The sequence below is a fragment of the Trichoderma virens genome, assembly GCF_000170995.1.
Source record: "Trichoderma virens Gv29-8 chromosome Unknown TRIVIscaffold_2, whole genome shotgun sequence".
NCBI lineage: Eukaryota > Fungi > Ascomycota > Sordariomycetes > Hypocreales > Hypocreaceae > Trichoderma > Trichoderma virens.
In genome coordinates, this window is record NW_014013747.1 from 22,877 (window position 1) to 35,431 (window position 12,555).

The 12,555-nt window shown below is 47.3% G+C and overlaps 5 protein-coding genes across 5 annotated transcripts; 3 read left to right on the forward strand and 2 right to left on the reverse strand.

Annotated features, from left to right (window-relative positions):
• Positions 1-117: 117 nt before the first annotated feature.
• On the forward strand, positions 118-1,567 carry TRIVIDRAFT_218089 (uncharacterized protein; the record flags this gene model as incomplete). Its single annotated transcript, XM_014104659.1, has 3 exons — positions 118-157; positions 214-472; positions 616-1,567. 3 exons carry the CDS (start codon positions 118-120, stop codon positions 1,565-1,567), a joined length of 1,251 nt encoding a protein of 416 aa, XP_013960134.1.
• Positions 1,568-3,673: 2,106 nt separating this feature from the next.
• Positions 3,674-5,092, forward strand: TRIVIDRAFT_86039 (uncharacterized protein; the record flags this gene model as incomplete). Its single annotated transcript, XM_014104660.1, has 3 exons — positions 3,674-3,833; positions 3,900-4,320; positions 4,378-5,092. 3 exons carry the CDS (start codon positions 3,813-3,815, stop codon positions 4,959-4,961), a joined length of 1,026 nt encoding a protein of 341 aa, XP_013960135.1.
• Positions 5,093-5,204: 112 nt separating this feature from the next.
• Positions 5,205-6,286, reverse strand: TRIVIDRAFT_111005 (carbohydrate esterase family 5 protein; the record flags this gene model as incomplete). Its single annotated transcript, XM_014104661.1, has 2 exons — positions 5,205-5,717; positions 5,804-6,286. 2 exons carry the CDS (start codon positions 6,226-6,228, stop codon positions 5,396-5,398), a joined length of 747 nt encoding a protein of 248 aa, XP_013960136.1.
• A 2,166-nt stretch (positions 6,287-8,452) lies between these two features.
• Positions 8,453-9,858, reverse strand: TRIVIDRAFT_218092 (putative PTH11-type G-protein coupled receptor protein; the record flags this gene model as incomplete). The annotated part of the gene is made up of 4 exons (XM_014104662.1): positions 8,453-8,795; positions 8,865-9,546; positions 9,604-9,739; positions 9,808-9,858. The coding sequence occupies 4 exons, from the start codon at positions 9,856-9,858 to the stop codon at positions 8,453-8,455; spliced, it is 1,212 nt and encodes a 403-aa protein (XP_013960137.1).
• A 105-nt stretch (positions 9,859-9,963) lies between these two features.
• Positions 9,964-10,727, forward strand: TRIVIDRAFT_91995 (uncharacterized protein; the record flags this gene model as incomplete). Its single annotated transcript, XM_014104663.1, has 1 exon — positions 9,964-10,727. One exon carries the CDS (start codon positions 10,242-10,244, stop codon positions 10,458-10,460), a length of 219 nt encoding a protein of 72 aa, XP_013960138.1.
• Between the last annotated feature and the right edge of the window lie 1,828 nt (positions 10,728-12,555).

Sequence of the window (12,555 nt, forward strand, 5' to 3'; positions counted from 1 at the left end):
CAAGGACTATATCTCCATTAAAGTGCAGATATTTTCTTTCACTCAAACCCTCCAGTCCCAGGGGCAATTGCACTCATTCAAGGATATACTCTTTACGATCAGCATCGAAGCATCAAAATGGCGGCCGATAATTTTAAAGTTATCATAGTCGGTGGCGGTAAGCAAAACCTGCATTTCAGCATTCTAATTCCAACGGATTAACCCTTTCAAAAGGCCCAGTAGGATTGATAGCCGCCCATGCTCTGCACAAGGCAGGGATTGATTTTGTCGTTCTCGAGCGCGGCAAAGAAATTGCCCCGGATGGTGGCGCTAGTCTGGTTCTGGGGGCGCAGAGTTTGCGAGTCCTTCATCAGCTTGGCTTGTTGGATCGACTGCAAGATATGGGTGGAGAGGTGGTTTTCAAAAGGTTCTTCACCATAGATGGCCACAACTTTAAGAGTGGCACCAGCTTATTTGATGGCGCAAGGAAGAAGTAAGTTTTCCATCGTGGGATAGTATCGCCATACATATGATACATTTTCTCACTGCAAACCTCCAGTCACGGCACTGCCCCTTGCGCCTTTCACCGATCTGAGCTGATTCAGTTCCTGTACGATCTACTCCCGAAGAGGTCAGACCCAATATTTTGATGGGCAAAAAAGTCACGGATATACAGTCCACTGAATATGAAGTCAAAGTCTTCTGTGACGACGGAAGCATATATGAGGGAAACCTAGTTCTTGGCGCCGACGGCGTGCATAGCAAAACTCGACAGATCATGAGAAAGCTTGCTTTGGAAGCAGATCCAAATGCTACTTGGGATTCTGAAGTGCCTTACACGTCATATTATAGATGCTTGTGGGCGAGTTTCAAGAGACCCTCAGCTATTGGAGATGCATTCGAAACCCAGCACAAGGATACGTCAATCATGTACATTACCGGCAAGGACCGTGGTTGGATATTCCTTTACGAAAAGCTTCCAGAGCCCACTAAAAAACGCACATCCTATACCGCCGAAGATGTTGAAGCAATGGCCAACCGATTTGCCGAGTATCCCATCACCGAAAAGCTCAAGGTGAAGGATGTGTTCCCAAACAGAATGACGGGCGGCATGTCGGATCTGCAAGAAGGCATCTGCAACAACTGGGGTTGGGGTCGCATCGCGCTTGTGGGAGACTCCATTCACAAAGAGTGCCCTAACGCCGGCCTAGGCTACCAAAACGGAATTCAAGATGTTGTATCGCTGGTCAACCATTTGAGACAAATGGTCGTCTCTTCGGAGCCGTCGACGGGGCCTAGTGTCTCTGCCTTGGAGGCCATGTACAAGAGCTATCAAAGCCAACGATGGGATGCTCTGTCCTTGGATGCCTCTCTTTCAGCGCACACTGCCCGTATCCATGCCTGGGCTAATACGTGGTATTACTTGATTGCCCGTATCGTGCTGGTGCCGCGCTTTATGGACTATATCATAAATGAGTGGGTAGAAGCGCCAGCCAGAAGCAAAGCTTTAGCGTTTAACTTTCTAGATGCTGAAGAACCATTTGAAACAAAGATTGCTTGGGCGCATCCACTGAAGAACGTTTATTAGGGCCATGTTTTGTTTACTGAGAGTGTCAGGGTGTAATTTTCGCAGCGCTAGTTTGTTATTAGGATATGAAGGCTGCTGAGTTATTAAATAGATAGCCCACAATGAATTAAAGCTGACAAATTTCTCTATGGACATGCTACTATTTCCATGCAGGGTCTAGTTCTGATGAATCTAAAGCAAGGCCCCAGAATTACTTAAGCTATTGATGCAATTGGCCTGCTGTCTCTTTAAAAGGGCTTAACTCCTACATACTTGTAAGGCAAATAAGGGTAGGTTGTTATCAAGGCGGGCGTTGTTAGTCCGCAGAGTGGCGACGAGTGGCGGCATTACGGAAACCAGAGGGTTCTTGACGCCAAAGACCTTGGTCGCATGATGATCCTCATGCTCATTGAGGAAGAGCATCAGTTTGCAGTTTTTTTTTTCCCCCAGCAGTCACGGTCAGTCAGTCCTAGTTACATATGCCTACGGCTCTTCCAGAGGCTACGGGTGCTTTTCTGCTCGAAGCAGGTATCCAACGACCGACCAAGAAAAAAAAGACCTCAGAATACTAGTACCAATTATTTAGGATTATTGGAGCTTCCGGCAAGAACTATCGAATATTCAAACTGATAGAGGAAAGGTGAGTATAGTCCAGAATGGGGACTGCTAATCAACCTGTCAGGGTAAACAGACTGCCGTCCAAAACGCTGCATTGACTAGTTCCCCAAAACTCCGTTTCTGTCGATTATCTCCATTATTTCCGTGGTTGCAGTTTCTTGGGGCTACCCAGATCCGCTCTTGTTCTCTTTTGTGCCAAGATTTTGACTGATGAGATGGCACCACAGTATACCATAAAAAGAACTTGCCTAGAATTCGGCCACATCAGGTGAAGCCTTTTTACCATCTTGCGAACTTATCTATCAAAAGCCCTACATGATTGAAAGGTATCCTCAATTTCTAATCATATTTGGGCAGTTGATGAATCGCTATCCAACCATTGCTTAATTCTTACCATTCCAAACTCTTCCGCCCAAAGTAATCCCAGGAGAAGACTGATGGAGATTGAGGAAATAGAGGGAGATTAGGGAGATTAGAGAAACTGGTAGAGACTGTGAGAAGATCCCCGAACTTTGGATGTTGCGTTGGTGCCAAGACGCAATGTGTACAAAGACGTTTCGGGATCGCACAACCTGCCTTGCCATTAATAGGACTTAGTAATTTATTATCAATTATACTAGATACTCTAGATTAATCCTCTGATCATGGGATTCCATTTTTACTTGAGTAAACATGTCTGATTCGCATCATCTTGGCTGCCTGTAGATCCTAAAATGGAGTAGTCCAATATACATACCAGTCAACAGTTGTCATACGCAGCTTCAGCTGACAAAATCTCCTGGTTCAAGCCCGGTTACAACAGTAATAGCAAAGTTTCGAGCACCCAATCTGTGCCAAACGGTATAGATTTTATGCCGATTCGGGAGGATTATGGCATTCCAGCGATTGTTAGTGCGAGAACTCCATATGTCCGCACCGATTATCCAGCCATGCTAGTTCCCGCTGTTCTGCTTTTGTTCGAAATGAGCTCTAGTCCCAAACTATGCGAAAGCATCTAGGCACTGGCGTTATTAATAATGAGCTATGGCCAATCATGGCCCTCACGACTAATCAAAAAAGGCCTTCGAGTATTCCGAATAGTAATCAGAAAAGTCCCCTGGCCGCGTCCTGATTGGTAATTCCAGCCCCAGAGCCGCGGCTCATCTTCGTGGCGCCAGATTCACCGTGTGTGGAATCTTTCGAAGTGGAGACCTCGGCTCCTCGCACTCTTATGCGGCCAATTATTGCACGGGTTACATCATTTGGGCGTATAGTTGCGGTGTTTCGGTGTTTGGATAAGACCGCAGTCTGTATTTGCGCCGTTATTTTTCAACACCACGCAGTGGCGGCGCATAGGTGACGCCGTGGAAGGATGAGCCCAGTTAACGATTAGAAATGCAAATCATGAGCAGTTTCATCATGGCAAGAGATGGAAGATTCGGAGTCCGTGAGAAATGCCTCTGGCAGAATAGAGATATAAGGATGGCACCGGTCGGTGTTATTGAGACTCTCATCTCCATCTTCAGACTCAATTCAGCTGCAAACACAGAAACAACAACAATAACAAACAAACAACTCAGTAATACACTGACAACCGATCAACTGATCAATTGACTTATCGACCAATCAACTTATAAACAAAAAATCCTCGAAACCCAACATCCTCACAATGGCTGGCGATCTTGTCCTTGCAAGTCCACTATATGCAGATTCCCACATTTAGCAATATCCTGCTAACAGCCTTACCCGCTTTCAGCTCACCGGTGCCACTGGCATGATCGGTTTCAAGACTCTTGTCGAAGTCGTCAAGGCTGGCTACAAGGTCCGCGTCGCTGTCCGAAACCAAGCTGGCTTTGATCGTATCACCGCTCTTAAGCCTCTTGCCCCTTACGTCTCACAACTGGAGAGCATCATTGTACTTGATATTACCATCCCTGGCGCCTATGATGAAGCTGTCAAGGGTGTCAAGTATGTCGTTCACATTGCTTCTCCCCTAGCTCTCCCTGTCGAGGGCGAGGAGGCATACCAGACTCAGATCATCCAGCCCGCCATCCAGGGCACGGTTGGCATCCTTGAGTCCGCGAACAAGGTTTCGGGTATCGAGAAGATTGTCATCACAGCCTCCGTCTTGTCTGTCGCCTCCATCATGGCTATGGCTACGGGAACAAAGGTCAACGGTAAGTCGTCTTCAACTTGCAGCCTACAAATTGAAACTATACTAACTACTTCCTTAGAGGAAACTCGCGCCACTAGCACCGAGGGTCCCTTTGCTTCCAGCCTTTTCGCCTATGAAGCCTCCAAGGCTCTGGCTTTCCAAGCTACCGAGAAGTTTATCGCCGACAAGAAGCCTGCCTTTTCCGTCGTCAACATCCTCCCTGTCTTCGTCGTTGGCCGCGATGATACCGTCACTGATGTTTCCAGCATCGCCAAGGGAACTAACGGCCTGATGATGGGTCCTCTCCTCGGCCATGCCCGCGACCAGCCCCTCCTTGGCTGTGCTGTCCACGTCGATGACGTTGCAAAGATGCACGTGCTTTCTTTGGAGCCCTCTCTCAAGGGCAACCACGATTTCCTCGCCTGCGCACAGCCAAATGAAGTGGTTGATTGGGCAGACTCTTTCGAGATTGTTAAGAAGCGCTTCCCCGATGCTTATGCCAACGGCGCGTTCAAGTTCGAGTCTATTCCTCGACCCGTCTCAGTCCCGGCATATATCGACTCAACAAAGGCCGAAAAGGCTCTTGGCTTCAAGTTCAAGTCATTTGAGGAGCTGACTGTCTCGGTTGTGGGACACTACCTCGAACTCATTGGTAGCAACTAAATTACTATCACACGATGTAATAATGGGATCACAAGAATGGGGGGAGTATAACTGGAATGTTTTTGTGGAGCATATTCAATCAATCCGATATGCTTAGATTAGATTAGCGATGAATTGATTTGATCTTATTTATAATCCGTTATTGGTAGATTGTGTGCAAGCCCTTCATTGGGACAACGAAACACGCGTGAGTAGCAGTGCTGAATCCCACATTTAAGAAGTGGAGTAAAGTGACATTGCGTTATGAAACAGTTGTCAATATTTCCATCCAACAGTGGCTATAAATCTCAAAACGCTAGCTTATATACAGTATCATCAGGCGGTCGGCTATATACATGTACACCGTTTGATGACTTTTAGGGTTCCCTTTTCCATACTAACACCCTCCAGTCCCTAGCGTCGTGTTCATAAACGTGTCATACAGGAAGAATACTTTAAGAAACAAGTGGCTTTACAAAAGCAGCTGCTGTATCTGCGTCTTCGGCATACGTCAAATGCGGCAGCAGAATGAAATCTCCACCCTGGCAAATGTTGTCGCCATCATGGCAGACAACCAAAACCTTTGAAGCGTCATAGTTGGCCACAGGTCTGCCGTCATATGGGTCACCAAAGAGAACCACGGCGCTGATTTTGGACATTGTCGCCGCATCAAGATGGGTTGCTGCGTTGTGCACGACCATGCTGCCTTGAGAGTAGCCACCAAGCACGAGCTTTGTGTTGGGGCAGCTGCTGAGGACAGATTTGATCTGGTTGGCCCTGTTGTTGTTGACATAATATGATTAGCACACAGTCCATCTTGAGATCATAGGAGAAAACCGATGGTTGGGTGGATTGTTACTCACATGTCAATGCCTGGTTGCACTGATCCAGACAAGAAGCCTTGGACGCTTGCAGGATACGGAACTCCTTTGACGCCAACTGTCTTGCTTCCGAGTGCAGTCTGAAGCGATCTAAAGAAGAAAGGCCCAACGAGGACTCCAACGTTTCCAGGATCGCAAGTACCGCGAGCAAATAAGACGGTCACATCGCCACAGGCATCATTCTCTGTATTGGAGATGCCAAAGAGGTCGGCAGCAACGTCTTCGGCATCGCCGATAAGGTCACAGGCAGCTGAGACGGTATCCCCAATAGGCATAATCTCTGCCAGCTCAGTGAGGAACTCGTTGATGGTGGGCCAGTCTCGTCGAGCGGGAGACTCAAGGACTGGTTTTGGGTATGCAAATGCATGACCTGCCAGGAGGGTAGCGAGAATAGCAAGGGACCGCATCTTGCACACTGATGGATGAGAGATGATACGATACTGAGAGAATAAAAATTCACTTTGTTCGGAGGTGCCAGGGAATGAATGGGGAGAAACAGAGTCATTCGAGTAGCACTTTATATACTTATCATCTCCGCCTAGTAGAATGCTTCCCCACGAAGCACATGCTTTCTCCACGATGTATAAACTCATTCCGAGCCCATCTACACACAGGCGTCGCAAGAAATCCGATAGCTCCAAGCTCGGACTCGATTGGCGAGTAGAAACTCAGGCTGAGCCACCCTCTTCAGGTCATCCATTCTCGATAGTGCAAGGAGAACCTTCCAGATCTGGTTTGGAGTGTCCTTTGTTTTCACGATGCGGCGCTTCGCTGCTCCGCCAGTAAGACGGAGCCAATGCGGGACCAGAGGCCATGCGTGACTATACGGACGGAGCATTAAATCTGGGGTTGACAAAACCTGCGTCGTCAGAGAATTTGTCAGTTCGGAGAATTGTGAGACTACGAAAGTGATGTGAGATAGCTTCTCCTAATTTCCGGTGACTATTCGAGATGAATCTAGACAACATGAATATAGGCATGGCATCAAGTAAAACCCAGCACCAATCATGTATATTTTAAGCTATTCTGACAGCCCGGGAACGAGACGATCGCAGCGAAAACCCTTGTATATTCTTTGTTCTGTGCGTCTTACATGCGAGGATCCAAGATCGACGCCCGGTTGGCTTTGCAAGGGTCGGTTGGCACACAGACGCACACACTTGACATGTCCGAGCGACCTATCGCAAGGCAGTATCGCTTTCCCCTCATTGTCTCCAAATTAAGTGGAAAGTTTCTCGGTATCACAAGCCAAAAGATGAAAAAGCAGCGAAGAAGAAGCCGACAGCTTTGCGCCTAGACGGCACTTGCGACCCGCGAACACCCTCAGAGATGGTTGTGACAACGGACCAGTCGGGAAAATAGGAAAACATCCCGACTTGGCACTCTCTAGACAAGAGCAAAATGCGATCAGAAGAGCCTCGAATTCGAAGTCGCTGTTGCTGGTTCGGCGGAGAGTTATACGGCCTCATTGTGGCTCCTCGCCTTCAGCTATGCAACTCCAAATAGGCAGCACTCATATGAAAGGGCTCTTCAGCATTGTGACAAAGACAAGATGGGACTAGCCACTGAACGAATTAAAGCGCTTTCTCATGCATCCCGCATTTCTTCTTCCCCAGCTCCGCCCAATACCCCGCAAACCAAACGGGTCTGTCCGAAGGAAACTATTCGCTTGATACCCAGATGGGAAACGGACCGGCAGATCGGCCACCGAAACAGTCATGAGACTCGTGGGGTTTGTTCGTTGTTATGCGCCCTGTCTGGCGGCTAAAGCATTCGCTCGTTATGCTCACCGATTCATCGAAAATATCTCGGTACCTGACAATCCTTTGAGCGACTCAAGATGATTCATAGCATGTGATTTGCGTTCTTTTAATCCTCTAGTGTCTAGAGAGGAATAACGGATCTTACAGTCTTCTCAACCCCATATATTGTCTCCTCTTTTGTGGTTTCCTCCTTTTGAACATGGATTCCCCAGCCTCATGGCCGGTCTTTGTGCCTCATTTGGCAAGCCGTACTGCTTGGCCACGTCATGAGGCCCAGTTTAGCCACTCTTTATGTATTATTATTAGCTCAGCATCGCATTGAGACGGAGAAAAGCATCTTGTACTTTTATTTTGGTTCGAAATGTTGCTGTCAGATCTGTTGACAGATTGTGGGGCATGGATTAGGGCTCTTTTCAAGAACTGCATACAGGTACTCAATGTGGAGATTTGTACGTAATGTTCTACTACTTTGCTCGTGATTGAAGTTTTGAGTTAAACATATATATTATTCAATACTTCTTATCCTACAATCAAGAGTTGTGAAATATTAAAATTCCTTGTGCCAAACGCACTCAATTTCCTAAATTGGCAATGCGTCAACGTTTCGCGCTCGTGCTTCATTCTTTTCCATGAGACTATTTTCTTATGCATAAGTAAACATAATCCATCATTCGCGTAATCATCATCAATCTTAGTCGTATACAGAATCCTTTTTGTTCACATGATCCAGACCCAAACCTTCAGACAAACAAGATGCCTCCTGCAAGCCGTCATCGTTAAGTTAAACATGGATATAATAATAAATATTCGACAAACAAGACAAAACAGACTGCTCCCGTCTATTCCTTTACTAACAACTATCATGTTCTTACTCTTGGCTATCAAAATGCTTATAGCTAGATCGCGAATCTGTCACAAGCGTAGCCGTCGATAACTCTAAGGGAAATGCCGGTGTTTGTGCATCTCCTCTAGAAGAAACATCTCTAGCCCCAGATACACCAGCATTTGTACTGTGTCCGTCGCCAGTGGATAGCAGATTGGGGAACATGCGCTTGAGAATAAGGCGAACGGTCGGTAGGCATGTACAGATGATGCCAATGTTGACCTCCATGGTCGACCACCAGGCAACGTTCCATTGATCCCAGGTCGGATTGATGAGTTTGGCGAAGAATATCACCGACGTCAGGCGGAGACACGATATAATGCTGACACTAGGGGCAAGTCAGTCACTGTCCTAGCAATTCCGGAATTTATGCCCAGCCGATGCAGAAATAACTCACAAGGTTCCCAGTAAGAACATGACAACGACTCCAATCTTCTTTTTCCAATGGAGATTCAGCCTTCTGATCTGTACCATTGGTAATATGATCATCCACACATCTACCACCAGACCCAATCCTGCATTTGCCCAAGCAAATCTGTTCAAGTCGAAACATGATCCCTTTGGGGGATAATCGTAAAACTGCGACCAATAATAATGGAGCGGCATGCATTGAGCCATTGCGGTGATGAAGAAAACAACCCCAAAAACGATATTGAAAATGGCTGTTCCGATTAGGAGACGTCGGATATTCGGGCCTTGGAAGACGTGGAGGTAGAAGAGCGATAGGCTAAGTTTGACCAGGGACATTTGAACGATATAAAAGATTTCCATGACGAAAAAGAACTTTGCAAAAAGGGGAAGCTCGGGCGCTGGTAGAGTCCAGATGTCTTTCCCTATGCCATGGCCGACGAGCCCGACTTGGTTGACGATGATTGCAGGAACGGCGATGACGATGGCGGTAAAGATGACCCAATCATCTAGTCCGATTTGGCCACTGCCACTAATAAATTGTTTGAACAATAGGCGGGCAATGACTAGAAGAATGGTGACAACGCCAGAGACAATATTCATTGAAGTATACTGTCCTGATACGTCCCTCTTGGGCCGGCCACAGGCGGTCTCTGTAAGATTCATGGTCTCTGCAGTTCACAGTTGGCGTTAGCTATCAAATCACCATCTATCCTTTTAAAACGTACTCAAGGCCTCCGACATCTTGCAAGCTGCCCTAACGCATACTGTCCCCGCGTCGAAAAACTTCTCGTCACCACACATGCACGGCAGGTCGCTAAAAGTGCAAGGCGTGTGGACAACAAGCGTTTTCAAACAGTCGAGCTAAATAAAAAATGAAGTTAGTAGACTTTTTTGACATGATCCTGTCCTCGTCCTTTTCTGTCACCTACAGCACAAGATGGAATGTGTGTGATTAATTGGCTGAACTCCTCTGGTGACATGGTTTCATGACCTCCTAATGATCTGGATTCTCGTTGAAGTCCATGGCCGTAGGCGAGCGGCACTGCCAGCAAAAGCCCTATCCAATTTTTTGTCTTCATTTTTAAATCCTGAGCTGTGATGTGAGAGTTTTTGCGTGGATGGCGTGGTTTGACCAGACTTGTTAGTCTTCGCGGATTGAGCGTCGAGTGCACATATTGCTTCCACCAACTATAGCCTCATTCCGTAGCGTTTTCCCACTGGACAAGAAAGAGAAGGAATTAGAATCAGAAGAGCTGGGCAGCCGGACAGCGAAAAGGAGTGTATGATGTGAGAGACCCCGATTCCCAACGGCAAGGTCTCCCGGAATACCTAGTTTAACTAGCATCGATATCCGGGATGAGATATGGATATACAGGGATACGCAAGCTCTTCCATTCATTTAGACTCCCGAGAAAAAACCAACTCGTACCTATACGAAACAACAAACAACGCGAATCCTACCCACACGCCAGCATCAACGACATGGGCCTCCCCTGAAGACCAGACATCAAAGTTGCCCGTGCGCCACGGCGTGCAAGACAAACGCTGTGCCTTGACAAGCTCAGGCCTTCTTTTAAACTAGCGCTACGACCAGTTACGGTGTTAGTGCAGAGACAAACTCTGTGCCCCTGCATGCAAAGCCCGGCGAGCTTCCAGAGCAGAGGGACTTGGCACCTCTCTCATGTGGAGGTTTGCGAGGGATCGGCAAAGCCGCCAAGAGGGTCGGCCGGGCAAGGGGAATGTTAGAGTTAACAGATAAGGTGATCCAAGGTAACAGATGATGTTATTCGGATGGTTACTTCCATGAACCTGTTTCGAGAGGGTCAAAGCAACCAGTCTCTATTCTGCCATTGTCGTATGTACAAGCTAGGTAGCATTTGCTACCACTATACTCATTTGGAATATTCAGGCATTTCCGTAGTACTCGTATTATTGTGATACCACAACTAGGCCAAGTGAGCGATGTAACACCAATTCCAGTCTTCATCTGGTATCCGATTCCCTACACTGGCGTCAGCCTAAGGCAGAGGATCTTTAACAGATTTAACGCCCTCGTTCACAGACGATCATGCATTACGACTACTGGTACTAGAATTTTACTACTGCAAGGTCAAAGTTTGCTCTGCCAGCTCATACCTCGCCAATCTTCAATTCCCAATAATGTCGGGAAATCTCACACACGTGGGGGTCACCTCAAAAGCAGTAATGCGTGAAAAATGCGTCTGGATCTATTGAGCGACATGCCCGTAACAACTCAATGCAGACTGGATTCTTCGCTTCCGATGACTCCTTACATGTACATGCAGCTTCACCTCCACTTATGAATTCTTTGCCCTCGTCGTCATCAGATTCAAGGCGACAATTGTAACCATCTCGCAACGTTCGGCGCACTGATCAAAGAGCCCAAAACGTGGGCGCCACTAAAGCAGGAACACACGGCCCTTTGCTTCACTCCATAGACTGTCGCCAAGGGAATCAGGGAAAGGCGGTCTTTGGCCAGTGAGATGCGATTAGAAGCAACCGCAACATCACGAGGTGCGACACAGCGACCCTGTAGGGCCAAGGTTTCCGTATTAATCGTACTATCTAGTTCGTATTCCACATGATCAGCACGGCGAACGTTGTGAAATGGCCCTGATTTCCTTTTGCGACGGGATCTGTGACTTCATGTTGATGCATGTAGTAGCAGCAGCACTGACACAGCATGGCTTTGATGCTACATGTATTCTCGGCGCTTATTTTGCCGAAGGCTCCATATCACCACCATCTGGTGCTTCTCTGTCCAAGGAACTCGAGCTGAACTGAATCTAGACAAGAACAACTTGGCTTGGCCTCACGGATTCACCTTGCGCTAAGTCTTAGCCAGAAATACACATATACTCGTACAGGTAATAAGCTGCAGCCATGCAGGTTCCAGACCGAGATGGCGACTCTTCCCTACAGGCATCTTCCTCGTGCCGCGGCTGCACCACATATTCAGCTTCGTCCATGGGGAGGCCATTCCTCGGTCAATTGGAACAGGAAGAAAAGCCGTGTAAATCTCACGGACAGCCCGTCACTAATCTCAATCCATCCAGAGCCAAAAGAGCTGAATGTCGCCGAAATCCACACCCTGCTCACAGCTTCCGAACAAAAAGTGCCTTGCATCTGCCAACCCCTGCATTTCCAACCTTCCAAGACACTCGCCATCATCTCGTCCATTTTTTTTTTTCTTTCTCTTCTCGGCTTATCCTCCCTCTATGAGAAATTCAACGTCTCCACTTGAGCCATCATATCCTAGTTCGCTCTTCATCCTGCCGTTTCTGGGCAAGCAGTCAGCAGAAAGAGAATCGGGTTGCATAAATGGGGCGGCCTAGAAAAGGCCAAGAGAGAATTGCCCAATGCTACAGACGAAGAGTCTCGCCGTCAAATACGAATTACGAGCAAGTGGGAATTACATGATTTACACAATAGAGGATATGCAATGTCCCGAGTCATCGGTTTTATAGGTAGGAAGTTCGAAGCACTATTCAGACGGGCGTGAATCCATCTACACCACAGGTTCATCTTTCACGATACCAAATACCCAATCAGTAGAAGAATAGAAGAGAAATTGGCACAAGGATCACTCACTACTCACTCCCTCTTGTCCTTTCAAAGCATACATATCACACACGCGACGGCCCTGTTGCATTGTC